The 26,932-nt window shown below is 47.2% G+C and overlaps 1 protein-coding gene across 1 annotated transcript; it reads right to left on the reverse strand.

Moving 5' to 3' along the window:
- Positions 1–303: 303 nt before the first annotated feature.
- On the reverse strand, positions 304–21,897 carry LOC311583096 (uncharacterized protein). The gene is made up of 25 exons (XM_084756421.1): positions 21,732–21,897; positions 21,009–21,213; positions 19,706–19,844; positions 19,016–19,149; positions 18,676–18,934; positions 17,829–17,927; positions 17,397–17,537; positions 17,201–17,275; positions 16,820–16,964; positions 16,270–16,407; positions 15,811–15,883; positions 15,191–15,373; positions 13,566–13,744; positions 6,705–6,896; positions 5,693–5,903; positions 4,594–4,720; positions 4,099–4,232; positions 3,759–4,017; positions 2,895–2,993; positions 2,496–2,636; positions 2,297–2,377; positions 1,914–2,061; positions 1,417–1,554; positions 964–1,036; positions 304–536 (listed from the first exon to the last, which is right to left on the reverse strand). Exons 1-25 carry the CDS (start codon positions 21,805–21,807, stop codon positions 350–352), a joined length of 3,636 nt encoding a protein of 1,211 aa, XP_084612547.1. The 5' UTR covers positions 21,808–21,897; the 3' UTR covers positions 304–349.
- Positions 21,898–26,932: the final 5,035 nt, after the last annotated feature.

A 26,932-nucleotide genomic window follows, 5' to 3' on the forward strand; every position in this document is an offset into this window, starting at 1 on the left:
GGGGAAGAGAAGAACGAGGATGAGGAGACAGAAAGAAGGGAGGAAGGGAGGGAGGGAGGAAGGGAGGAAAGAAATAGGACCCTAGTCCCAGTGAAGGGTTAAAGAACATGAGGGCACTTCGGGGTTCACACAGATGCATTTACTGAGGAATTTATTGACTATAATAAAGTTTTCCCAGAAGGATAATGACTTACACATGGAAGGTTTGACATGCACATTTTAAAAAGCAAATGCTAAGGTTGGAAATGCTTTAGTGAGTGCTGGAAAAATAGAAAGAATTAAATGGATTTGTAACCTCTGAGTGACCCCATCTGACCTCAGCCTCACACGACTTTCCTGACATGGGAGACTACATCGCTGTGTGCTTGTCCTGAGCTCCCTTCAGCTCCTGGATCTTCTGGGGCAGAGTCTTGGTCCAGAACTGCAGCCTGCTGGCCTTCAGGGCTCGGCCCACAGCAGGATGGATGTCCAGCTGCAGGTACTGCTCCTCATGGTCCAACACGGGCCAGTAGGGTAGACCCTCGCTGTTGGGGCTCCTGTGGATATGCCACCCAGCAAAGAAGGGTGAGGTCACTCTGGTCCATAGCCTGATGCTCTGATTTGGGTCAAGGCAGCGGAACAATTGGGCCAATAGTGAAAGGGACTGAAGGAATAGGTGTCCTGGTGTGTGCATACAAGGGTCACTCACTAGTCTCTGCTCCATATGGGGAAAGTAACTTGGCCTGTTTTATGACTTTCAGTAACATAGAAGTTTTAAAGAACAGCACTAAAGCCCACCAGCCGGGTAACTGTGAGATGACAACTGCAAACTATCTGCATAAATGTGCTATCAGGTAGAGAGGACTCCATCATGCGATAGAAGATCCACGCATGCTGAGAAAGTGACCACCCAAACGGAGCCCTAGATATGGATCCACATGTGTAAGATTGAGAGAGGAGGGGGTGGGGGAGAGGTGTCCTCACCCATGGCTTGCAAAGTTGGCCCAGTACTTCATCATCCTTCTGTTCAGAAGCTTCTCCTCCTCAGTGAAGTTAGCTGAAATCACGAGGAAGACAAAGGCCCAAGTATATGCCACCGCATGAAACTGCCAACTCATTTTCACAGTCACCGTCCCATCTGTTGTCTGACCCCAGACTAATGGCTTGGTTGCCTCCTTTATTCATTATCCAGGACTCAATATCCATGCTTCTAATTTAATTCCTGCCCCAATGTGCTGTCAGGTCCTGCATCACAGGCTAGACTGGAAAGGATCCAGATTCAAAACTGAGTATAGTTTAGGGGGCCTATAATATAACACACATTTGATTATGTCCTGTCCTAGAACATGGGGTTCCTCAAATGGACTAGGAGCTCAGGACTGCTCCAGGGAGTCATCTGGGACCTCATTCAGCTCAAGAAAAGCAAGGGAGACTCACGTGTCACACCAAAGAGCGAGGATCCAAAGACAAAAGCAACCTCATCCCCGTGGTCAGCCTTTACCTGGGGTGGCCTATTTGCCTTGAGGAAGCTGGATTGATGTTGGAACTCATAGAAGAAGACAGGAGCATGGACACCTGCAGGTGGGGACAAATAGTGACATAGTTTCCCCTCACCTGAAGTCTTCTGGTCACATACTTGGTGACAAGATACCTTGATATATTGTTACCTAGAGTTATAAAAGTTAAATGGGAGAGGCAGCTCCAGGCTGGAGCACGAGCTATGGAAATCCATTGGCTAAGCAGTGCCCATGGCCTTCTTAGCTGAGTGGGTTTGTTAAGTCAACTAAGAAGCAGCAACTCATTTTCTCCTCTCTATAGTTTTCACCATTCAAACCACACATGAGGAGACCTGGATACCACACTGCCCCACAATGCTCAGCCCTGACCCACAGCCCTGAGATGCTCCCCCTAAATCTTGTCACAGTTGTACTCACGCTGAAAATGTGCTACTTGGAGTGCAGGGATCGCAAACAGGAAGTCTCCCATCATCTCTGTGAACTGCATTTGGAGGACTTGGGAATCCTCAGTGTCCCCCATGTACTCTTCCATTAGCAGGTCACTACACTCAGGAGGCAGCCGCATCTACACCAAGGAGATCAGGAAGCATGAGATTAGGTGTATTCTAGGTTATGTAGGCATCAACCTTTGGCATTGAGAGAATGGGGCCTGTGATGACATGAGCTATATGTTAAAAGGATCGTGTTCTGAGGATCCCACACTGATTCACACATACATACTGACTTTTATTAATAAGGTCACTGTGTGAGAGGGAGATATGATGGATCCCTCTATTTGGACAGGAGCAGAGGTGCCTCACCATTTCTGCTACTGCAGTCTTCATAATAGCCTGCAGGTTCTCTCTGGTGATTTCCTTTATTGTCTCAGCAGTGCCCAGAATCTGGAAGGCAGAAGACAGTCTTAGTGGGATCTGATGGACTTGGGTTAAAGATGTATTCAGTTCCCAAAGCTTAGCAAATGGGACTCCAGGCTCCTATAGGTTTGGAACTCTGCCTCACCATGGGAAGGGACCAACCATACTCATCATTGTTGACTCCAATAATGCTGGGGACAGGGTGAAAATCCACAGAAGCCAGCAACTCATTGGGATGTCTGGGTAGGAACACCCCGTCCACCACACCTGGGATCCTCTTGAAGACCTGAGGGGCATTGAAATCAGTGCTGAAGGTTAATGAAATAAATATCCTGAAGTCCACTGATTACCCCCACTATTTTCTCATTTCTTACTATTTTCAGGGTGATGTGTTCACCCTGGAGGAGAGTCTACACTTAGATTAACCTATCTTGATGTCCATTTTGCACACAAAACTAAAACCACAAAGTCATAAACATGAGGGGTTTGGCTCTGAATCCCACCTCATGGTGACCGTGTTCTTCCAGACACAAAACTCTCCCACCTTGTTAATGGCCAGAATCTCTGCTTCACTCTTGCCCCTCAGGCAGCGCACCAGGGCCTCTGAGTCCTTGGCCTCACATCCAGATAGGTTGGCCACCATCTGTAAAGGGAACAAACAGGAACAAGAGTTGTCAATTCCTGCTCAATTCTATTGCATCTAACTCCCGCACTACACTGTGTGCTGTGTGGATTGGAGTAAATATACACCATTCCCGTTGCCCTATTGCACAGAGGTGACAGCCAGCAGGCAGTGCCCTTTCTAGCTGCACACCATTTCCTTCTGTTTAGGGTAGTTTTCTTTCACCACTCATCGTTCTGTGTTTCACGCATGAGGTAAGGAGTAAGTGTGCCAAGGTTTGTATATGAAGGTCGGAGGGCAAAGTCTCAGTCTTCACTGCTTGTCCCCTTATTTGGCAGGGTGTCTTTTGTCTTGTTGCTACCTACACTAGCTGAGCTGGTTTGTGAGCTTTTGGGAATTCTCTTATCTCTGACTCTCACCTGATCAGAGGAATACCATATTAGAGATACATGTTATTGTCCCCAGAACTTTATAGCTTCTTGAGATTTGAACTTATATCCTCAGGTCTGCACTACAGCCTTTTTAAAAAAAAAAAAACCAATGAACCGGCCCCAAACCCATGCACAGTTATTTTGACCAATGATAGAAGGAGCAATCTACTGGTCAGATAACACACTCACCCAGTAGGAATAACAGTGATTACATGCTAACCCCTGAGTTCCTCAGAAATTGTTTGAAAGAAGTTATTTTTCATGGTCCTTGTTTTCCCCACTGAACAGAACATCAGAGAACCAGAATATGAAGGCTGAGGCAGCAGACTAGGGCTATGGTGGTGAGGGCACTTACATGGTAGACCGTCTCAGCGGTGTCAGAGATGAGGTCAGGCAGCACAGCCACCCCACTCTCCATGATGGCTCTGTGGAAGAGTCCTCGGGACATGGGGGACACGACAAGTGTAGACACACTTGTGCCACCTGCTGACTCGCCAAAAATAGTGACCTGGTCAGGGTTGCCTCCAAAGTGGGCGATGTTCTGCTGGACCCAGCGTAGGGCGGCCACTTGGTCCAAGTAGCCCCAGTTGCCTCTGGCGTGCTGGTCTCCGGTGCTATGAAATGGAAGGGACATGAATCGAAGGGCTGTCTATGTTCTGCTCACCTACCATTGCCCAACAAAACCCTGAGCTCACCTGAAGAAGCCCAAGACACCCACACGGTACTGAATAGTGACCACCATCACATCCTCCATGGCTGTCAATAAGGATCCATCATACATGAAAGCTGCGCCTCCCACCAGTGCCCCACCGTGGATCCACACCATCACCTGGAAAAGTCAAGAGAGATGCCACCAAGCTCCCAGTCAGTCCATACTCTTCTGGTCTACTTATTAGAATATGGGTGACCCCAGTGTTGAGGTGCTGAGCACCTAATTGGTTCTGCAGGGCCCATGTTGTAGAATGAGACCTGGTTTTATCAATGAACTGGTGACTTTGATTGCTCAGTGTTGTTGTGGTCTGTGTCCCATACCCAGGTTTCAGTGGCATAGTGGCTCCTTTGACCGAAATTAAACAACACTCTCCATCAGAGTTCACCCTGCAGTGGAGCTCAGGTTGCTTTTGTCCCTTCTAATCATGTTGGGGGGAAAAAAAGTCCTCACCCCAAGCGGACAATGGCCTGACACTCACAGGAAGGCTGGAGCCCTCATGGGCATGAGCGGGTGCGTAGATGTTGAGGTACAGGCAGTCCTCGGACATAAGGATGGGAGGAAGGGTCACTTTCATCCTCTTCAGGCCTTCTATATTTTGGAGACACCTGATGAAAACAGCAGACAAATTTTCCTAGAGATGTATGGTGGTCAAAACAAATGTCAGTCTAAATTTTTTTTTCTCAGCCACCTTCTTCTCTGTTCCTCATGATATCCTGTAAACACATATTTCCTCTCTAAGTGCCCTCCAACCAAGGCTAAGGCCACAGGCTTCATGAAAGCTGGTATGGAGCCAGATTTCTAGGGAGGCCTCCAGTCGCGTAGGAATTGGATATTATTCTTTCTGAATTCAGGAGAGAGAGAGAGACAGAAAGACACACACACACACACACACACACACACACAGAGAGAGAGAGAGAGAGAGAGAGAGAGAGAGAGAGAGAGAGAGAGAGAGAGAGAGAGAGAGAGAGAGAGAGTGTGTCTTCTAGGTGCCTCATGAAATGATGGGCTGTCTGTGGTCACATTTGTTTAATTGTATAAGAATAGAAAGTGAGCTAAGCACTAGCAGGCCAGCAGACATTTTCTAGTCTCTGCTCCTGGTTATGGATGTGATGCGCCCAGCTCCCTAATTCTGTTTCATGTTTTTTTTTCCCAGATGATGGATGGTAATCTGGAGCCTATAATAGCAGGTTTTTCCTCTAAGTTGCTCTTTTCAGTACTTTATTACAGCAACAGAAAAGACACTAAGATTGCACTCTTAGAGTGTTTGTACTCACACAGGTGCTAAGGAATCAAAGGACAATTGTGCCCTAAATGGTGGTCCTTCATGGCATCTACAGACTTTCAGAGAATTCTTTTGCCTATGGTGTCTCCAGAGGGAATTCATTACAAATACTTGTTCCTCGTTCAATGGCACTTGGCTCTATAGGTTGTCACAGTGACTGAGAGGGTGGAGTTCACATGTATCCATATGGGAAAAAACTGCTGCATGTCCGAGATGGAGAAGCATCTCAGCATGGCCCAGAGCTCAGAGCACATTCTGACCCCAGTGCCTGAAACGCTCTGGGTCTAGAACTTACATGGGCGGATATGAGGTCACTTTTCTCACACCACTCCATGGTTCAGGGGCCTCAGGAGGTGCAAAGCGCAGTGCTCCCACAGGTGACTTGGCAAAGGGAATTCCCAGGAAGGTCTGGACAACACTGTTGGTGTCCTTCACATGGAGGAGACGGCCTTGGACCTGGCCTGTGTGTGTGTTTCTGATGGGCCTGGTCTCTGATGAGTCCCGACCTGTGGATGGAGAGACGCCATCAGGGTTAGTTTTTCTGTGACCAGCTGCCAGATAATGGTGAGATTCCCATCTCACTGTTCCCAAGGCACAGGAGAAGGGAACCCAGGGCCCCCAGTTCAGCCGTGGGGTGTGAGTATGGAAGCTTCCCTGTCCCTCAGGGCCTGGTACTTTTCCTATTACTCTTTTGAGGAGCTTCAGAACATTTCTCTAGCCAAAGAGATCACACACTCAGAACCAATGGGTCACATAAGTTAAGGATGCTTGTCATTCTTATCCCAAATCAATAGTAGCTACAGTCACGCAGCCACACACAAGGAGGGGAAATGCCTTCTCGCTTTCCTGTGAATTGTTTACTGCTCTCTCCAGAGCTCCTTACACCAAGCTGTCTCCTCAGTGTGGAGTGACCGTAGGTGTCTCTGACCCTCTATGTGCTAGTGGGCTCACAACATGTGTGGGCTTTTGTTGGGGAATTGGTAGGCACATCTTTCCTACACTTTCATCTGTTGCACCAGTTCTCAACCTGTGGGGAAGGAAAACACATATTTCTGATGGTCTTAGGAACTGAGACACCGCTCCCCAGCAAATTACAGTTAGGAAGTAGCAATAAAAATTAACTCATGGTTGGCTGTTTCTAGGACAATCCCATTTATTGGTTTCCCTATAGTCAGAAGCCATAGGTTGAGAACTGTCCATCGCCCTCCTCCCCGCCCCTGCTCTGCAACTTGTGCCTTCCCTCTCACATGCAGAATTCGACAGCTGTCACCCCAGTCAGTCCCCATGGCCTGTGTAGGGAGCCTCACCCTGCACATGGAGGAGGAGAAGCAGGAGTCCAAAGAACACAGCATTCAGCCAGCTGCGCAGCTGGTTCAGTGGCATCATCAGCTCCAGGCCTGAGTCTGAGCTGCTGGGACGACCACACTTCACATACAGAAAGAGCCTGTGAGCCTTGATCAGGCAGGAATTTAAACCAATGGGATGTAGGCGGGAACTTGCTGTGGTGGACCAAGGTTCTCATTGTAGGAGAGCTGATAAGTTCAGAAGGGACTGGAGCCAGTGGCCAGGAGGCAGGGCAAAGTCACCTCTGCTGTCGCTGTTCCCTCTTTGGCCTCCTGGAAAGGCACAGCATGAATCCCAAGCTCTTCTGAAACCAGGAACACTGTCCCTACACGTGGGCAGAGAGCTGTAACAGGAGAAGCCAGAGACTTTCTGTGAGTAGGTCACACTCACAGTGTCACAGGAGAGACAGGAAAATGCAGGCACTCTGAGTGTGACCTTCACCCTCAAGACTCCCTTGAGCTGTGAAGACTCAGTTTACTGAGCCTACTTCCAGCTTACCAGCCTGTTTCTCTGGTGCCTGGTCCCTACACTTATCTTAGGATCTGCATGGACCCTATCCCTGTTAGGTCACATTTGTTTCAATGACACATCCTGAAATTCTGGTGCTTTTTAGTCCACAGCCCCTATTCACACTACTATTGTCAATGTGTCTCCTCTAATGGCCAGCTTTTCCAAGATCAACTTCACAATCATTCATCCATTTGGCTAATAATCTTAACTCTTTGCATTTATTGTGCTCGTGTACACATGTGATGGGGGGGGGTTGCTCCCAAGCATGGCTCACACATGGAGGTGAAAGGATAATCCTGTTGAGTTCATAGTCTCCTTCCACTGTGTGGATCACAGATCGGGACTGGAGGGATGTTCTCTTACCACACGCAGATCACGCTCACTCCTTTTTAAATTATGTTAATTTATTTACTCATTTTACATCCCAATAGAAGCCCCACCCTTCTTCCACACCCAGCCTATTCCTGCTTTCCCCCTTCCCTTCAGAGAAGGAGACACCCCACCCCACCCTGCCCCTTACAAACCCATCCCAGCAAATCAAGTTGCCTCAGAATAAATGCATCAGCTTCCACTGAGGCCAGACAAGGCAGACCAGCTGGGGGAAAGTGATCCAAAGCAGGAAGCAGAGTCCATGTCAGAGACAGTCACCCCCTGCTCCACTTGCTAGGGAATCCACATGAAGACCAAGCTGCACATCAGTTACATGTGTGTCAGCAGCCTAGGTCCAGTCCACGCCTGAACTTCAGTTGGTGCTTCAGACTCTATAATCCCCCATGGGCCTAGGTTAGCTGACTCTGTTGTTATTCTTGAGGAGTTCTTGTCCCCTCCGGGACCTTCATCCTTCTACAAGTCTTCCTGAGCTCTTCCTAGTGTTTAGCTGTGGGTCTCGGCGTCTGTTTGCTCTGCTGCTTGGTCAAGCTCAGTACAGCACAGTTATGGTAGACTCCTGTCTGCAAGCATAGCAGAGTATCATTAATAGTGTCAAGAGCTGGCTCTCTCCTATGGGGTGGGTCTCAGGTTGGACCAGTCATTCCCTGGCCATTCCCTCAATCTCTGCTCCATCTTTCTCCTTGCACATCTTGTAGGCAAGGTAAATTTTGGATCAAAGGCTTTGTGGATGGATTGGTGTCTCCCTCTCTCCACTGGAAGTCCTGCCTGGCTTGGAGGTGGCCACTTCAGTGTCCATGTCCCCTGCAGGTAGGTGTCTCAACCAGGGTCACCCCCATATCCTCGCAGGAGCATACCCTGTTAAAGTCTCCAGCTTGTCTCAGAGATGCGTTTCTCCCTTGGTTTCCCTTCTCTCTCCCAACCCTCCCACCTCCCACACTGCTCTCCCCATCTCCGATCTCCACCCTCATTTCCCTCCCCACAGCCTCTCTTACCCAGTAACCTCTCTATTCTATTTCCCATTCTGAGTGGAAATTGAGCGTCCTTCCCTGGACCCTCCTTGTTACGTAGCTACTTTGGGTTTGTAGATTGTAGTATAATTATCCTGTTCTATATGGCCAATATATACTTATATATGAATACATACCATGTGTGTCTTTCTAGGCATCGGTTACCTCACTCAGGATGATATTTTCTAATTCCATCCATTTACCTGCAAATTGCATGATTTCCTTCTTTTTAATAGCTGGGTAGTATTCTATTGTGTAAATGTCCGACAGTTTCTTTATCCATTCTTTGGTTGAGGGACATCTAGGTTGTTTCTGGTTTCTGGTTATTACAAATAAAGCTGCTGTAAGCATAGCTGAGCAAGTGCCATTGTGGGATGGTGGGGCATCTATTGGGCATATGTCCAGGAGTGGGATAACTGGCTCTTGAGGTAGAACAATTCTCAATTTTCTGAGAAAGCACCAGATTGATTTCCAAAGTGGTTGTACAAGTTTGCACTCCCAGCAGCAGTGGAAAAGTGTTCTCCTTGCTCCACACTCTTGCCAGCACCTGCTGTCACTTGAGTTTTTGATTTTAGCCATTCTGACAGGTGTAAGATGGGCTCTCAGAGTCGTTTGATTTGCATTTCCTTGACGTCTACGAATGGTATTTTTTTGTCCAAGTGATTCTGGCCCACTAGAGATTTCTCTGTTGAGAATTCTGTTTTGCTCTGTAATAACCTATTTTAAAATTGAATTATGGGGCTGGAGAAATGGCTCAGCGGTTAGGAGCACTGACCGTTCTTCCAGGGGTCCTGAGTTCAATTCCCAGCAACCACATGGTGGCTCACAGCCATCTATAATGTGATTTGATACCTTCGTCTGGCCTGCAGGTGAACATGCAGGCAGAGTTCTGTATACATAATAATAATAAATCTTAAAAAAAATAAAGTTGAATTATTTCAATCCTCTACAATAAAAGATATCTTGAGGTATTGCAATCCTTGATTTCAAGCAGTACTAGAGAGCAATAGCAATAAAATTGCATTGCATTAGCATAGAAACAGACAGGTTGATCGATGGCATCAAATTGAAGTCTCAGAAATAAACAGTCATACACAGGGGTACTTGATTTCTCCCAGGGGCTGCTGAACAGAATGTGTATTCGTTAGTGTTTGGAAGTTTATGTAGGTAGCTGTTAAGGCCATTTGATCTATGGTGTTACTTAAATTATATATTCTGTACATTTTTGTGTGGTTCTTCTTAAGTATCCACCTCCTATTCACCCCTCTGTCATTCTGTGGCCACACTAATGGCAAACTCCTACTGAGATCACACTTAGAGACACTTATATTCACCTGAGCAACATTTTCAGGCCCTGCTGTATCCAACACCAGATGCCTCTGGGCACTCAGAGCCTATGATAAAGCTGAGATACTGGGCCATGAACAGGTGTTTCAGGATCCCAGAGAACCCTGCCAGGATACACAGAGAATACAGGGCAAAGGGTCTACAACAGCTCAGTCTGGATGAGGTGCCCGAGGACTGGCTAAACTCAGCTCCTTCTCTCCAGCCCTCAAGGCTAGTCCACCTTGACTCAGAACAGCAGGCTTTTCTGTTTAGTTGTTTGTAGTGTTCCCACGGGCACAGTATATCCAAGGTTTCACCTGCCTCCTCCAATCAGTAAAGAATTCTACAAATTCAGTATCTGCATTTAATACTCTTTGTGTTCCCAGTCCTTACCAGGGTCTCTCTCTCTCTCTCTCTCTCTCTCTCTCTCTCTCTCTCTCTCTCTCTCTCTCTCTCTCTCTTTCTCTCTCTCTCTCTCTCTCTCTCTCTCTCTCTCTCTCTCTCTCTTTCTCTCTCTCTCTCTCTCTCCCCCCTGCTCTCCGTCTTTCTCTCCCCTCCCTCCCTCCCTCCAACCAAAGGAATGGCTGGACTCCGGAAGATCTCCTATGTTCCAAATTATCGAAGTACTTTCTTTTTGTGGCCTGGGCAGCCTGCTGTGTCCTCTTAATCCTAGGCTGCTGTGAAGCATGGCTTGCGGGGAAGTCCCCATGTGCTCTGTGGCTCACTGCCTTTGTTCAGAGGCCCTTCATTGATGATGATGGAGACCATTGTAAAAATTAGAATGAAGAATAATCTCAAATCTGTGTGTATGGGACAATTGTGTAACCATTCGTATGTAGGAAAGAGAGAGTGAAGAGAGACACACAGAGAGAATAGAAGTTCACAGACACAATCCAGCCAAGGAGGCAGGTGGGCAAACTGCAGATCTTCACTCCTCCCACTGCTCCTCCAAACCCAATGCCCTAGTCTCATCCCCAGCTCTGCAAAAACGCCTGCTGCAGCCTCCCTTCTGCAGCTGCACCCATCTCCAGTGGATCTCACAGATCCTCCCTCCCTAATGTTCCTCCTCTCACCCTAATGTCCCAGCCCCCAACTTTAACAGGCACTCCTTGGGAATCCACAGGCTACTCAGACTAGGGAAATTAGTTAGCTCACTCCAGACTTTCACCTCTCCCTCCATTCCTCCAAGTCCAGTCTCCCAGTGGCATCCCCAGCAAAACAGACTTCCAGCCAAAGTTGATCAGAAGAGATGGGGAAGGACACCATGTACTCATGACAGGAAAAGTCCACCAGGAGGACATTGTGACTCTTAACATCTATGAATGAAACACAGGGTCACAAAGCTTTCTTTCATGAAAAAAAATTACTACAGCTGCAATCACATATTGATCCTCACACACTGATAGTGGGAGGACGTTTCAATTCCTAACATCTATGAACCAAACACAGGGTCACAAAAGTTTGTAAAAAGAAACATTGCTACAGCTGAAATCACATGTTGATCCTCACACACTGATAGTGGGAGACTTCCATACCCCGTTCTCACCAATAGACAGGTCACCCAGACAAAAACTAAACAGAGAAATTAAACCTCTAAATGACACATAGAAAACTCCCCCTGGTGGCATGCAGGTTAAGCACAATTTTGGAACTTCCGATAATGATCTAAAGTACAAGCCCAAAAGTAGATAATGTCAACAATGAGGTAAAAACTTAAGTCATGTGCACGGACAATCAGTGGGAGTGTGGGTGTCATGGAGGACCAGGAGATTGACAAAAACCAGGATGACCAATCCATACAAAGACAGGGTCTTCTGAGAGAGACAGGGAATAGGAACTCCTCTGCTAGCCATGTCTGACCTTCTGATGTCCTCACCCTACTTGTAAGACACACCCTACAGTCAAATATCTTCACATATGTGCTGAGAACATGCAAGGATGGCCTCACAGGTTCAGCCGAATCCTTGGGGTAAAAACAAACTTCAGCAGGCAAAAAGGGACCAGCCTCACTCTTCTGGCCAAACACACACAGAGAGACACACACACAAACACACATGCAGACACACATGCACAGACACACATAGACACACACATGAATAGTCACACATGTACACACACACACACACACACACACACACACACACACACACACACACACACCCTCAGGCTCAAGAAGCTAATAGACACCAGACCTCCTTCTAATAAGGATTACACCACCTGCCACCTTGGGGCAGAAATAGACCACATGGATAGATTGTCTTAAATATTGATCATAGGTGACATTTGATTTACAAACACCATGGGTAGACACATCTTCCATTGTCCACACCCTCGATGGCTGATATAGGAATGTCTGTGCCTCACATGCTGTGGTGAATGAAACCTTGTCTCCAGGGAGAAGTTGGTAAGGGTTGAGTCTTTAGGAGTTGTCACAGGAGACCAGGAGACCTAAAAAGACCAGCACAGAGAATTGGACCTAGGGACAAGACTCTACCCCTGAGATGTTTATTTATTCCTTGCTTATTTCATACATGAACACGGTGTGTCCAGATCTTGAACACCATTATTTATCCCATCTGACCAGGTAAGGACACAAGGTTCAATCTTTGCATTGAGAGTTGGCCCTCATCATATAGCACATATGCTGATATCTCAACCTTGAGTTCATGGTCTCCAAAAGTATAAACACAAATGTTATAAATCATACATGTTCACACATGTATATCATATGTATTATTGAGAGGCAATGCATGTATATAGAATGTGTAGCCCTTTATCCTGAGATCATGAACCCCTCCTGCTTCAGTCTTTCCAGGAACTGAGCCACAGACATCCATCTCGAACTGAGCTAGCAGCAGCTTATGCTGACTTTCAGGGCAGCTGGAAGTGATGGAGGCAGCAGGTCTGCGGCTCATCAGATGTGTTACAAGTCATTTGTAGACATGAGAAAGCTTGGTGGACGGTAAGCGATGGACATGGAAACCTGACACCCACCCAGCTCCGATGTAGACAATTACCCCTGTGGGACTTTGCTGGGCAGAGGTCTGAGTCAACTCCTCCCCCAGAGAAGCCAGTTTACTTGCACACAGAAAGAGGAAGCACTCCCTCCTCTCTCCAGAAAGTAACCATAAAATCCCATTTGGCGAAAAGATGTGACTAACGTGGTTTCATAAGACACTTCAAAGCAGCCCCTAAATTAACAAGAGGCCCCTGAGACAGGCGCCCGGGAGATATCCTGGGTACACCTCTTGCATTTTACAACACATGGCTTTAAAAAAAACTGGGGTCCCTAAGTAGAGGGACCATTTTGTCCCTTTTCTCTGTCCTCCAGACCTCAAGCCTTTTGTCCTTTCCTCCTTTCTCCTAGGCTTTTCTATATCTCTCCCCTTGTCAGCTTAGCTCAGACTCTTGCCTGCAGACTAAATGCATGAGACTTAGTATGTGAATTTAAACCTAGTTCTTTGCTTCTTGGCTATCTTATTTTGGCTAGGTGCACTCGTCTACCTAGCACTCTTTTAAGTCTGGGGTTCCCTTTCCCCCCACTCTAAGAGACCAGCTCAGAGAGATGCAGAAGCAGAGGCTTGCTCTCACAGAGCGTGGGAACCTGGGATCTCTCCAACTGCTGCTTCACCAGGGACTTCATGGCCTCACCACGAGGCGCATCCACACTCAACTCCCTCTGGTTCCTCTGGCCCTCTGTGCAGAGCGGTCCATCCCCGGGACCAGAGAACCAGAGAGGAGGATCAGGAAATCCAACAACCCCAAAGTTTCTAAAGAGGGGAGGCACAGAGAGTTGGATGTAGGGTCTTTCGTATGTCAGGTAAGGCCTCTACCACCGAGCTGTATTCTCAGAACCTTGGCATTTTTCCTAGTGGTAATTTCATAAATGAACATAGCTGTCATATGCACGCCTACCCCCACCACTCATGACTCCCAAACCCCAGAACCATGTTGTCCTTCCAACCTCATTCCTTCTCCTCCTCCTTCTCCTCTTCCTCCCCTCCTCCTCTTCTTCCTCTTCCTCTGCTTCCTTCTCCTCCTCCTCCTTCCTCCTCTGCCCTTCTCTTCCTGTTCTTCTCTGTCTTCTTTCTTCTTTTCCCTCCTCTCCTTTAACAACCCACTGAGTCAAATTAGTGTTTTAAAGGGATTGTTTTTGTACTTTTTTTTTTCAAGAGAGGGTTTCTCTGTGTAATCATGGCTATCCTGGAACTCTGTAGACCAGGCTGGCCTACAACACAGAGCTCTATACCTGCATCTGCCGCCTAAGCCCTGGATTAAAGGCGTGCTCTGTCGCCACCTACAGGCCATTTTTATACTTTTCATGTGGAGACAGACCACAATGAAATTTTCCGGTTTTATCTGGAGCTTCCTCAAGCAGGTCCTAAGCTTCTGCCGGCCTCCGCTTCCTGAGTAACTAGGATTACAAGCCTATGTCATTTTATCGGCTTTATTTTATTTTTTTTGTGATACCCAGGGCTTTGTACCTACAGGGCAAACTCTCTACCACTGCTATATCCCCAGACTTACAACTTCTTTAAATGTTTAACACATGTGTCTCATGACTTAGCAATTCTGCTCTAGGTTGTAAACACAAAAATTGAATACATGTGGTCACATGAAGTCCCTAGAGCTTATTAAAACCCAAATCTGGGATGGTAGGTCCTATAAACCTATAATTGAACCTCTCAGGAAGAAAGGATGCAAGATCGTGAGTCCAGGGCCCTCCTGGGCTGTATAGAAACTGTTTCTACACAAAGAAGAGCTAATAAACAAGGGCAACAGGTGTGAACAGATTAGGGGAGTGGATGGAATGTGCTGTGTGCACAGGTGGATGGCATTCCACAGTAAAACAAAACAAAAACATTAGGAGAAGTGACACAAAAGCTCTACTTATATAGAATTGGAGACAAGCCACAGTAAAGCAAGATAAAATAATGTTATGTTTGCTTTGAAACAGGGTTAAAGGTCATGAATGTCAGCAAAAGTCTCCCCTGCTCCCAGGTCCAGTAAGCAGGGACTTCATGGTATGAGAGCATTTAATGACTCTAATAAAAGTTATCCTTGCCTGATAAACACATCTGAAGGGGCAAATGCTGAGGTTAGAAGTGCTTCTCTGAGTTCTGGAACAAATACAAATCAACAAATTGACTTTGTAACCTCTGAATGGTCCCACTTGCCCTCACCCCCAACACGCCTTTCCTGACACAGGGCACTACAGCTCTGCATGCTTCTCCTGAGCCCCCTTCAGCTCCTGGATCTTCTGGGGCAGAGTCTTGGTCCAGAACTGCAGCCTGCTGGCCTTCAGGGCTCGGCCCACAGCAGGATGGATGTCCAGCTGCAGGTACTGCTCCTCATGGTCCAACACGGGCCAGTAGGGTAGACCCTCGCTGTTGGGGTTCCTGTGAACATGCCACCCAGCAAAGAAAGGTGAGGTCACTCAGGTCCAAAGCCTGGTGCTCTGATTTGGGTCAGGGTAGTGGCCCGAACAGACTAGAAGGTTAAGAGGACTGATTTGGGTCAGAGCAGATGTCCTGATATAAGGACATAGGTGTCACCCAGTAGGGTCTGTTCCATGTAGGGGAAGGTTACCTGGCTTGTTTTGTGTCTCCCTGTCAGAGGCAAGATCTAAAGATCTATACACTGTGACCTGCCCACCAGGTCACTGTCAGATGAACAGTAACCAACATATATAAAGTGTCTGTTTAGGTTATGTCCTGTATAGGAAAGACTTGTGTCATGAGGATGCACGCGTGGCAATGAGGCAACCACAAACAAAGGGAGACCTGGATGGGGACTCCTCCTCCTTGAGGAGATAGAAGGAGGAGCATCCTCTCACCCATGCCGTGCAAAGTTGGCCCAGTACTTCATCATCTTCCTGCTTAGCATCTTCTCCTCCTCAGTGAATTCTACTGTAGACAGAAGGAAAATAAGATCTTAGCGACCCACTGCAGCTGTCCACCCAAGTTGACAACCACCATCCCAGCTGTAGCCTGACCTTGAGTTCTAAACCTGACTCCCTCTTCCCATCACCATCCAGGATCCAAGATCCAGCCAAGCCTCTAATTGAATTCTCCAGCGTTTATTTCTGCTCCAGGGTGCCCTTCTTCCTTCGAGAACAGACTAGACTGGGAAGGGCCCAGCTTCTAACTCTAGGGCAGCATCATGAATGGTGTGTACACTTGATCCTCTGTGATCTTCCAGAGCCTTGGCTTCCTCGGCTGGACTGAGAACTTACTGTTCTTTCTGAGACTCTCCTAGGCCTGTCCACAGCTCATGCAAAGTAAAGAAGACTCACACTTGATGTCCCAGAAGAAGGATCCAGGCACATAAGCAAGCTCATCACCATGGTCAGCCTTCACATGAGGTGGCCTGATATCCTTGAGGAAGCTGGACTGATGTTGGAACTCATAAAAATAGACAGGAGCGTGGGAACCTGGGTGTGAGGACACAATCGTGACATAGTGGCTCCTTACCTGGAGCTGTCCTGCCTCATCTTTTATGTAAAAAGATACCTGGGTATAAAAAATTATCCGGAATTACATGAGTTAAACTGAGGGGTCCAGGCTAGAGCATTGTCAATAGGAAACCCCTTAGTTAACAGTGAACCCAGTTTTCCCAAGTTGTTTGGGCAAGTCGATGAGTATCACTAACATGTGTGGCCTCACACGTACATAGATAAATTCCATCTGTGTTACACTAGACATAAAGATTTGCTGAGGTAAGGGCCCTCAGGCCCCTGGTATTGGAGACCTGATCAAGACATGAGTGAGGCCCGTAGCCTATAGAGCTCACCTGGAACCAACAATTAGGAGCTTCCCCCTTGGCCTGGTTAAAGATGTACTCACGCTGAAAGTGTGCTACTTGGAGTGCAGGGATCACAAACATGAAGTCCGCCATCATCTCATTGAACTGTATTTGGAGGGTCTGGGGGTCCTCAGTGTCTCCCATGTACTCTTCCATCAACAGATCACTACATTCAGGAAACAACATCTATACCAGAGACATCAGAAAGATGAAAGCTAGGCAGACTACTGGGTAAGGGAGCAACAGTCTTGGGATGGAGAGATGGAGCCCCGCGTGAGAAAGGGTATAAAAGGATATTTGCAAGCTCTGGAATGAGCCTACCCAGAAACACACACATACAACAACCTTTATTTCCAGGGTTGTTGTCTGGGAGATGCAAGTGGGCGAGCCTCTTTATTCGGGGAGAGCCTATGAAATCTCACCGTCTCTGCTGTGCTCTTCAGAAGAGCCCGCATGGTCTCTCTGTTCATTTCCCTCATGTTGTGATAATAGTGTATCTGGAATATGGAAGGCAGTCATAAGTGTGGGACAAGATGGACCCAATTCTACAAATCTGCAAGTTCCTGCCACCCACCCTCCAAGCCCCGAGTCTTTCCTGAGATTGGAACAGTGCCTCACCATGGGGATGATCCAACCGTACTCATCACTGTTGATACCAATGATGCTGGGGACAGGGTGAAAATCCGCAGAGGCCAACAACTCCAAGGGGTGCCTGGGTAAGAACTCCCCATCTACCACACCAGGGGTGCTTTTGAAGACCTGCGAGGTATTAAAGGTCAATGCTGAAGGTCAATCCCATAGGTATTCTGGTGCCTACTGAGTTACCCACGCCATTTTCCCAGTTTCCTACATTTATCTCAATGCTGACCCACCCCTCCCCCACCCTAGAAGAGATCCTACACCTAGATTAACCTATCGTGCTGTTTGTTTTGCACCCAGAACTAAAATGACACAAAGGCGTGACAGTGGAATGTTCTGTGTAGAACAGTGTGGACTGGCTGTCCCACCCTGTCCTGTCTCCCGTCCTCTGAGCCACATAGTTGTTCCCACATTGTTAATAGCCAGAATCTCCTCTTCGCTCTTCTCTCGCAGGCAGCGCATCAAGGCCTCTGACTCCACAGGCTCACATCCAGATAGGTTGGCCACCATCTGTAAACGGACCAGGCAGGAGCTGTCTCATCCTTCCAGGCAGATCGAAGCTTTCCCAGTCCCAACTAGATGCCAGATCACATCCTTTTGTGTGCTACATGTGGACTTGTATAAGTATGAAATCATTGCTACATTTCTGTTGTTCATATATGATAGTCAGAAAGACCATTCACGTGCACAGTAATTTGTCTCTTTTCTTTTTTAATCTGTATGAGCATGTGAGCATGTGACATGTGTGTGTGTGTGTGTGTGTGTGTGTGTGTAGGCATGTGCCCAACATAATTTGTGTGTGAATCCTCCTTTCCACCTTGCTTGAGACAATAACTCTTGGTTTGTAACAGCCTACACCAGGATCCAAACTGGGACCCTCTGGGAATTCTTCTGTCTCTGCTTTGCATCAAGCCACAAGAGCACTGGGACTATAGACACATGTTACTACACCAAACTTTTTATGAGCTTACATTGGCATAGTAAGCACTTTTACCCATTGATTCATCTCTCCAGCCTAGGCACACTTTGTTTTGCCAGTAATAAAAGCCACTGGGTACAGCGCTGCTGGCCACATATCATACTCAGTATGAATAAAGCAGACAGGAGTGGATTCCAACCTCTAAGCCTCTCATAAACTAATGGGAAGAGGCTATTTCCCATGGTTTTTGTTTTTTCTTCCACTGTAAAGAATAGCAGAGTTCTAGTGCATGAGGGTTGTGTTGTCAGGCTCAGATCTGGGATGGTAGAGGGAACTTACTGTGTAGACCATCTCAGAGGTGTTAGAGATAAGGCTAGGCAGCAGGGCCACTCCACTCTGCATGATGGCTCTGTGGATGAGTCCTTTGGACATGGGGGACACAACAAGTGAAGACACACTTGTGCCACCTGCTGATTCACCAAAAATAGTGACACGGTCTGGATCTCCTCCAAAGTGGGCGATGTTCTGCTGGACCCAGCGTAGGGCAGCCACTTGGTCCAGGTAGCCCCAGTTGCCTCTGGCGTGCTGGTCTCCGGTGCTGAGAAATGAAAGGGACAGTGATCACAGCACTGTCCTATTTCTGTTCATCTCCCATTGCCCTGTCCAGCTCCAGGCTCACCTGAAGAAGCCCAGGATACCCAGACGGTACTGGATAGTGATGACCACCACATCCTCCAGGGCTGCCAGCATGGATCCATCATACGTAGAAGCCATGCCCCAAATTAGCCCACCACCATGGATCCACACCATCACCTGGAGAAATCAACATAGGTCTCAGCTGACACCCTCTCACCCCAGGCTCCATATATTGCCTATTAGATAACCAACTGCTTTGTCTCTGTGTGGGTACATACACACAGAATCTCGCACATAGACCAACATGGTCTGCTCTAGTCCAGTTAGCATTTTTCCAGCCCCACTCTCCTCACAGGCCAATCTTACCATGGATTTGTAGTTCTAGATACAAAGTAAGTCAGCATTCTTCCAAGAACCATCAAAAGTGGAACAAAAAGAGGTGTCTTCATGAATGTCCCTCCTGGTTATTATCCAAAAGGATCATCAAATCTCATCAGTGCAACAGATATTCCAAATCTAGACATTTGAGTGCCCTTGGTGTTCTGTCTTTGAGCGCCTGGATGGGTCTTCAGGGCTCAAGTTGGTACAATGAGTCCCAAGTAGTTCAAAGAGCCACGGGTTCTGACATCTCAGAACTCAAATTTTCTGTGCCCCATACCCAAGGCTTCCTTTCCAACCAACCTGAGAAAGAAATCCTCCCCCCTCCACCCAGTTGACCACAGCTTGAACTCACAGGCAGCTTAGAGCCCTCATGGGCATGGGCTGGTGTATAGACACTGAGGTACAGGCAGTCCTCAGACATAGAAACAGGAGGAGTGCTCATCTTAATCTTCAGATTTTCTAAATTCAGGCTGTCAACATCTTGTAGGCACCTGGTGACAATGACAGAGCTTTATTCTAAGAGGCATGCACTGGGTTAAAAACTATCCCCTTAACCTGGATTTGCTCTCAGCCACTTCAGGTGTTGCTCCTTATGAGGTCCTGCTAAGACAGAATCCTCCTCCAAATCCCATTCTAACAACGTAAAGCTCACAGTGTTTGTGGAAGCCAGAGTAGAGCCAGAGGTTTCCAATTGGGTTGGAACTTAGATTGTTGTTTTGGTTTGGTTTCATTTCATTTTGGGGGGTTTTTGAGACAAGGTTTTTCTGTGTAGCCTTGACTATCCTAGACTCACTTTGTAGACCAGGCTGGCCTCAAACTCACAGAGATCTGGCTGCCTCTGCTTCCCAAGTGCTGGAATTAAAGGCGTGCACCACCACCACCTGGCCTGGATGTTATTCTTTCTGAGTCTGGGATAGAGAGACTTCTAGGGATCTCTATGGAAATATGATTGATTTCCTGTGTTGACAGTCACCACCTCCCTCTGTGCTCTTTCAGGCCTGGGCTGATGGTTACTTCTGATCATTGACCTGCCACCTTATAGAACTACCTGTGTGTGGAGGGGGAGAGTCTCAGTGAGGGGTTGTCTAGATCAGGTGACCTATAAGCATTGACCATGATGGATTTTCTTGATGATGTTAATTGAGGTGAGAAGACCTGCTCTTCCTGGGAGGCACCATTCTATCGGAATGACCTTCAACGCTGTCTAAGGTTGAAGACCCTGAGCTGCGTACATGCAGGAATATATTCATCCTTTACCCTCTGCTTCTGATTGTGACGCCGGGCTAACCAGCTCCCTTAAGGTTTTGAGTTGGCCAGCAGCCATTACTTCTGCTCTCCTTTGGGCACCTGAAGTGTATTCTACTGGACACAGAGACTCCTGTTGGGCACACACCCAACCTTGGCAGCGAACAACACTGCACACTGCATAATCTGAATCTGCAAACAGTTTTGTCTTTGTTTCTCTCTGCAGTGCCGGAGTTAACTCCTTTTGGGTGAAAGACTCTGACCAGTACCTGGGAACGTAGCCCTACTCTAGACCTTAATACAAATTCACTGAAGACTCCCAAACACATAGAGAAAACTGCTATGGAGCTGAGACGGAGGAAACACGACAGTACAGTACAGAGCTCAGTCCTTTGGGCCCCAGAACTTACATGGCTGGGTGGGAGGTCCCATCTCTCACACCACTCCATGGTTCAGGGGCCTCAGGCGGTGCAAAGCGCAGTGGTCCTACAGGAGGCTTGGCAAAGGGAATTCCCAGGAAGGTGTGGACAGCAGCTTCAGTGTCTTTCACATGGACCAGGCTCCCTCTCACCTGGCCCATGTGTGTGTTCCTGATGGGGCTCCTTGAGTCCTGGCCTATGGGTAGAGAGATGCCATAAGGATTGGTTCTGTCCAGGTATCTATCTGGTGAAGAGCTCTTCAGGCCTCTCAGTTTCACTGTGGGATGTAGGAGTGGGAGATTCCCCTATCTCCCACAGGCAGGGACCTCTCTCAGGGTCCTTTTGATGGGTACCAGTACACTTCTCTAGGTGTTTACCAACGAGAAGACACAGCACAGTAGCACAAAAGTGTTAGCATTGTCATTATCATCCAAGGTCAGTAGCAAATACAGCCACAGCTGTGGGAGCACGCAGGAGAAACCAGGAGGGAACTATCCCTCCTGCCCTCTTCCTCCTGGCCTGCGTTCCCCTCACACTTCTGAGCCTCTTTGCTGGGGGCATCGGGAGGCATGCCTTTTCCACACTTTCACCTGTCATCTCCACCCTGTCCTTTCCTCTCTCCCTGGTGCCTTCTGTCCCACAAGCTCAGCCTCTGACTCAGCAGAACTGAGCAGCTCTGACCCTGGTCCCGGTTTCCCACTTAGGGAGTCTTACCCTGCACGTGGCAGAAGAGAAGCAGGAGTCCACAGACCGTAGCGCCCAGCCAGCCAGGAAGTCTATCCAGTGGCATGGTTGACTGCTAAGCCTGAGTGAGCGCTCTTAAGAACGACCTGGGTTCCAACACCAGGAAACAGAATATGTGAGCCTTGACCAGGCAGGAATTTGACCTAGTGGGACATAGGTAAGAGTTTTATTGGGCGGAGCAAAGTTCTTATTGCAAGGGAGTTGCACTGACTAATCCAAAATAACAGAAACTAACGGCCAGCAGGCAGAGCAAAGCTACCTCTGCAGTTTGGTTTTTCTTTAGCCCCCTAGAAAGACATAGTGCACTGGCTAGTTTTATGTCAGCTTGACACAAGCTAGTGTCATCAGAGAGGAGGGAGCCTCGATTGAGAAAACGTCTCAGAAGAAAATATCCAAGAATGGGCAAGAGGCAAGACTGTAGAGCATTGTCTTAGCTGGTGATTGATGGAGGAGGGCCCCGCCCATCGTGGGTGATAGCACCAGGGGCTGGCAGTACTGTGTTCTATAAGAAAGCAAGCTGTAAGCAGCAAGCCTGTGAGCAGAAGTCCTCCATGGCCTCTGCATGATCCTGCGGGTTCGTGCCTCTGAGTTCCTGGGTACCCCTCCCTGTTATGCCTTGACCGGTCACTGAAACACTGGTAGCCAGCCTCCAGAGATCAAGTTCACAGTTACCTACCTTCATGGATGGGGACCTGCTGGCTCTAAAACTGAGGACAGTCTGAGATCTTGGGGCCTGAATTAAGGTCAGAATACAGGCCCATGAGCAAGAGTTTCAGAAACAGGCAGAACCTTGGCAGACTACATCTGAGAGTACAGAATCAGAGGCTCCCTGAAGGTAGAAGTGTCAGGAGGCTCAACTTCAGGGCTTTAAAAGCTCATCATTTAGTGCTACCTGAGAAGTGGCCTTGGCTCCATTTTTCCTGCCCCCAGGGGTCTAGGGAATCCAAAGAACCACACAGAAAGACTTGTTCCATGGCAACTTCCTAGTGGTTTCCCCTGGTGTGACATAGCTGTCTCCCCTCCAGCATACTCTGTGGTCCTAGATCCTGTCTAAGCCAAATGCCCCCTCTGTCCTCAGTTCCCTGACTGAAGCAACAGCTGAAGTGTGGAAGCTGAGAGGTCCTCAGCATCCGCAAGATCATAGAACCAGTTTCTTAAATTAACAGCACAGCATGTTAATCTTCCTAATCCTGGGCAGCTGCACCAAGCTGGAGGCGGGTCCCCTCATGCACTCTGCTCCTCAATGCACTGTCCTTCAGAAACCCTGCACTGATGATGGCAAAGACCATGGGAAATGTGGAATAGAGAGTCCCACTAGTGTTTTTCTATATGTGAGGAAATTGTGAGTGAGTGTGTATATAAGTGTGTGTGTGTAGTATGTGTGTTATGTGTAAGAGTGTGTGTGATCATGTGAGCACATGCATTATGAGTGTGTGATTGTGTGTGTTGTGTGTGAGTGTGTACGAGTGTGTAAGTGATTTGTGAGTGTGTATGTGTGTATAGCATTGTGTGAGTGTATTTGGGGGGAGTGTATCAATGTGTATGTATATATAGTATTGTCTGAGTGTGTGTGGTGTATGAGTGTGTAAATGTGTTTATGTGTCTAAGTGCCTGTGGTGTATGTGTAAGTGTGTATGTATGTTTAGTGTGGGTGTATGTGGTATGTGTTGTGTGTGTGAGTATGTGTGAGTATAGGGGGTGTGAGCATGGGTATATGTGAGTGTGTGTGAGTTGTGTGTGAGTGTGTATAGTGTGAGTGTATGTGAGTGTGAATGTGAACATGCATGTGTGTGTGACTGTAAGTGTTGTGTTTGTCTATGTGTGTTTTGTGTGAGCATGTGTGTATTTGGGTAGTGTGTGTGTGTGTGTGTATGTGAGCATGTGAGAGTGTATGCACATGAGTGTGTGTGTGCGTGAGCATATGTGTGAATGTGTATAAGTGTTTGTGTGAGTGTGTGTGCTGTGTGAGAGCAAATGTGTTGTGTGTAAGTGTGTGTGTCGTGACTATGAATACGTGAATGTGTGTGTGAGGGTGTGAGTACGCGTGTTTGTGTTGTATTGTAAGTGTGTGTACATATGTGTCGGTGTGTGCATCGCGAGTGTGTGATTGTGATGTAAGTGTTGCGCATGTGTGTATTTGTGTAGCTCAGGGAAACATCTGAAATGAGACACCATTACACGCCCATTCAATATAATGGGATTTAAGGCCCATACCCAAAAGTGTTGGCAAAGACACGGAACAACTGAAAGCGTTGCACGTGGCTGGAAGGGAAGTAAAGTAATTGCACGGTGACTAGGGAAGGCAAGGTCACACTGGCTCTGAGCGTTAAACACGTTTGTCTATGACTCAGCAATTCTACTCTCAGGACTTTAGCCTGAGGAAACAAGTGAATGCGATCACACAAAGGCATGGGCCTTGTTTGCCTGCATGTTCGTGTTTTGTTTTGTTCTGTTTGGAGACAGGGTCTCTCTCATGTAGCCCTGGCTGTCTGACAACTCACTATGTAGACCAGGCTAGCTCAAAGTCACAGATCTGCCTGCCTCTCCCTGAGGATGGGATTAAAGGCATGGGCCACCATGCCCAGCTCAAAGTCTTGTTTGAAGATGTGCATGACAGCTTGGTTTAAATAGCCCAAACCAGAAGTCACTCATATGTGTGCCGATGGGTGTGTAACAAGGTAGCATGTTCATTCACAATCAGAGGAAAATGTCATTTGAATTTCAAGATATGATGCTCAGGACAGAACCTTTCACTCACGACTCTTTTCTGTGATACGATAGACAAGGCGCTGAAGTTTCTGAATTATATCTGTTTCCAAATTTCAGCTCCAGAAAGCCGTTAATAAATTTGTTTGCCAGGGAACATGGCTCAGATCAATGCTTAATGGAAAAGGAGCATAGAAAAACATTATTTAGTCAAAAAATAACAAATGTTCTCTGACTTGAAGTGGATGTGGTTACATGCCTCATATTTCTACTCCAACTCACTAAGCTATGGACGTAAACGTGTAAATTTGAACACATACTTATTTGATTATAAAGAACTACGAACATAAGACAATTACTGACATCTAATAAGCGCCTGCTAACACTCTAGACGAAGTGCCCTGTTGTCTGCTGAAATCTGCTTGCAACCAGCAACAGGCTCAGGCTCCCACTGAAGCATCAGGCAGTCAGTTTCCTGTGCTCTGAGGCTGTCTAGGGCCTAAGCCCTTGTGTAACTTTATCTTTGTCTGCCCTCTGGTGGCCAAAGCAAGCAATGCATGAGTACTCACTTCGTGATATCCTATACAGTGGATGGAAAAAGAGAGACTTGGAGACCCTGAGAAAACTGGAACTCCAGAAAGGCGGGTTCTCGAGGCAAGAAGCTACCACCATCTGGGGTCTATAGGAAGAAGCATCTAGCCGCTCGAGGACAGAGATGTTTGAGTGGAGCACATGCAGACAACACAATTTGGCACCTTTATATAAAGACAATGCAGAGGGTTTCTGTTTTGTTTAGAGGACAAATACAAAACTCAGAGATGACGATGAGGTAAGAATGAAAATTAGGGCCGGGCGTGGTGGCGCACACCTTTAATCCCAGCACTCGGGAGGCAGAAGCAGGTGGATCACTGTGAGTTCAAGGCCAGGTCTACAAAGGGAGTCCAGGACAGCCAAGGCTACACAGAGAAACTCTGTCTCGGAGGAAAAAAAAGGAAATTAGTGACATGGAGGACCAAGGAGAATAGGGTATCACAGGGACCAGGAGTTGCATGGAATTGTAAGAGGCAGAAGGAGCCTCCATCAATGGATAAGTGCTCAGGGAGACAGGGGACAGTAATCCCTTGTGATAGATACGTCTGGGCCTTCTGACACCCCATTGTAGGCTCAATTTTCTTAAACAATATATTTTGTTACAACTTATTAACCGAGCGTACATCACTTGTAATCTGACTAACCAAAACAATAGGAAAAGAGAATTAAAGAACACAATAACAAAACCGCAAGGGTATCAGTTCTGAGGAACGATTCTCCAGGTGTAAACAGCAGGATTTCTTCTGCTAGAATCTAGAATAACCAGAACCCAGAACCTCAGCTGGAGCCGGAACCCCGAAGCCTTTCCTTGAGTGGTTCTCTCTAGGAGCATCTTGAAGTGGAGCAATGAATAGCTGAAACTATTCCAAGTCTCCGAAAAGCCCTGCCTCCAGTTCTGGGCTCATTTATATATCTCCTCTCAGAGTCTGGTCATGGGTTTCTTTTCAGCTGGCAACAATCAAGTTCCCACGTGAGGTGGTCAGTCTTCTAGTGGATTGACATCACCTGTTCTCTCACAAGACCGTTCCAATCCCACACTTGTGATCATAACAAACAGGTTTATCTCTCCTTCACCCCATCCTCTTTTCAGATGCTCACATCTTCACAGTGTGGTATGATCATGCAAGCCTGGGCCTCGCCACGTCTACAGAACCTTTAGAATGAAAGCAAACATCAGTGGGCAACAAGAAATCAAAATGGTTCTTCTGGCCACACACGAGAAGAGATAAGGGACTGATTCTCATCTTGTTAGAAAAAAAAGCCTGCCACTCACTACTTTGGGACAGGGATAGCTGGATGGGTAGATTGTTGTTAAATGTCCATCATAAGTGGCCTTTAATCTATAGAAGTTGGAAATGTTTTCAGCTGTTGGCAACCTTGCTGGCTGAAATGGAGGCTTTTCAGTTCTATGTTCTGAAGGTTTCTGTGGTTCATATTTGTATGTGAGGACAAGTGTCCAATGTGATGATGCTGAGACTTGGGCCTGTCAACTGGTGTCTGGGTTATAAGCACAACTGTGTGTCCCTTCTACCCAGAAGGACAAAAGGGGATGACATCTTTAAACCAGATAGTTAACCTGCACCACATGGCAAATCCGTGTTTATAATCTTGGTTTATAAACCACACAGCTCATGATACATACACACATGCATAGGAAAGATACTTATATGTTTAGTTTGATTGACAGCTAGATGACAGACAGATACAGAGTGTCCATATATGGAATGGGACAGGTTATCTTTGAATTCCTGAGTTCATGAAAACCTCCAGCCTCAGTCTCCCTAGTAGTTGGGACATACATATCTACCATAGCCCTCAGCTTACAGATTACAGTGATTTTGTTATGGTACTTTAGACTTACTAGGACACCAAAG

The sequence above is a fragment of the Acomys minous genome (genome assembly GCF_964271855.1).
Source record: "Acomys minous genome assembly, chromosome: 14".
Classification (NCBI taxonomy): domain Eukaryota; kingdom Metazoa; phylum Chordata; class Mammalia; order Rodentia; family Muridae; genus Acomys; species Acomys minous.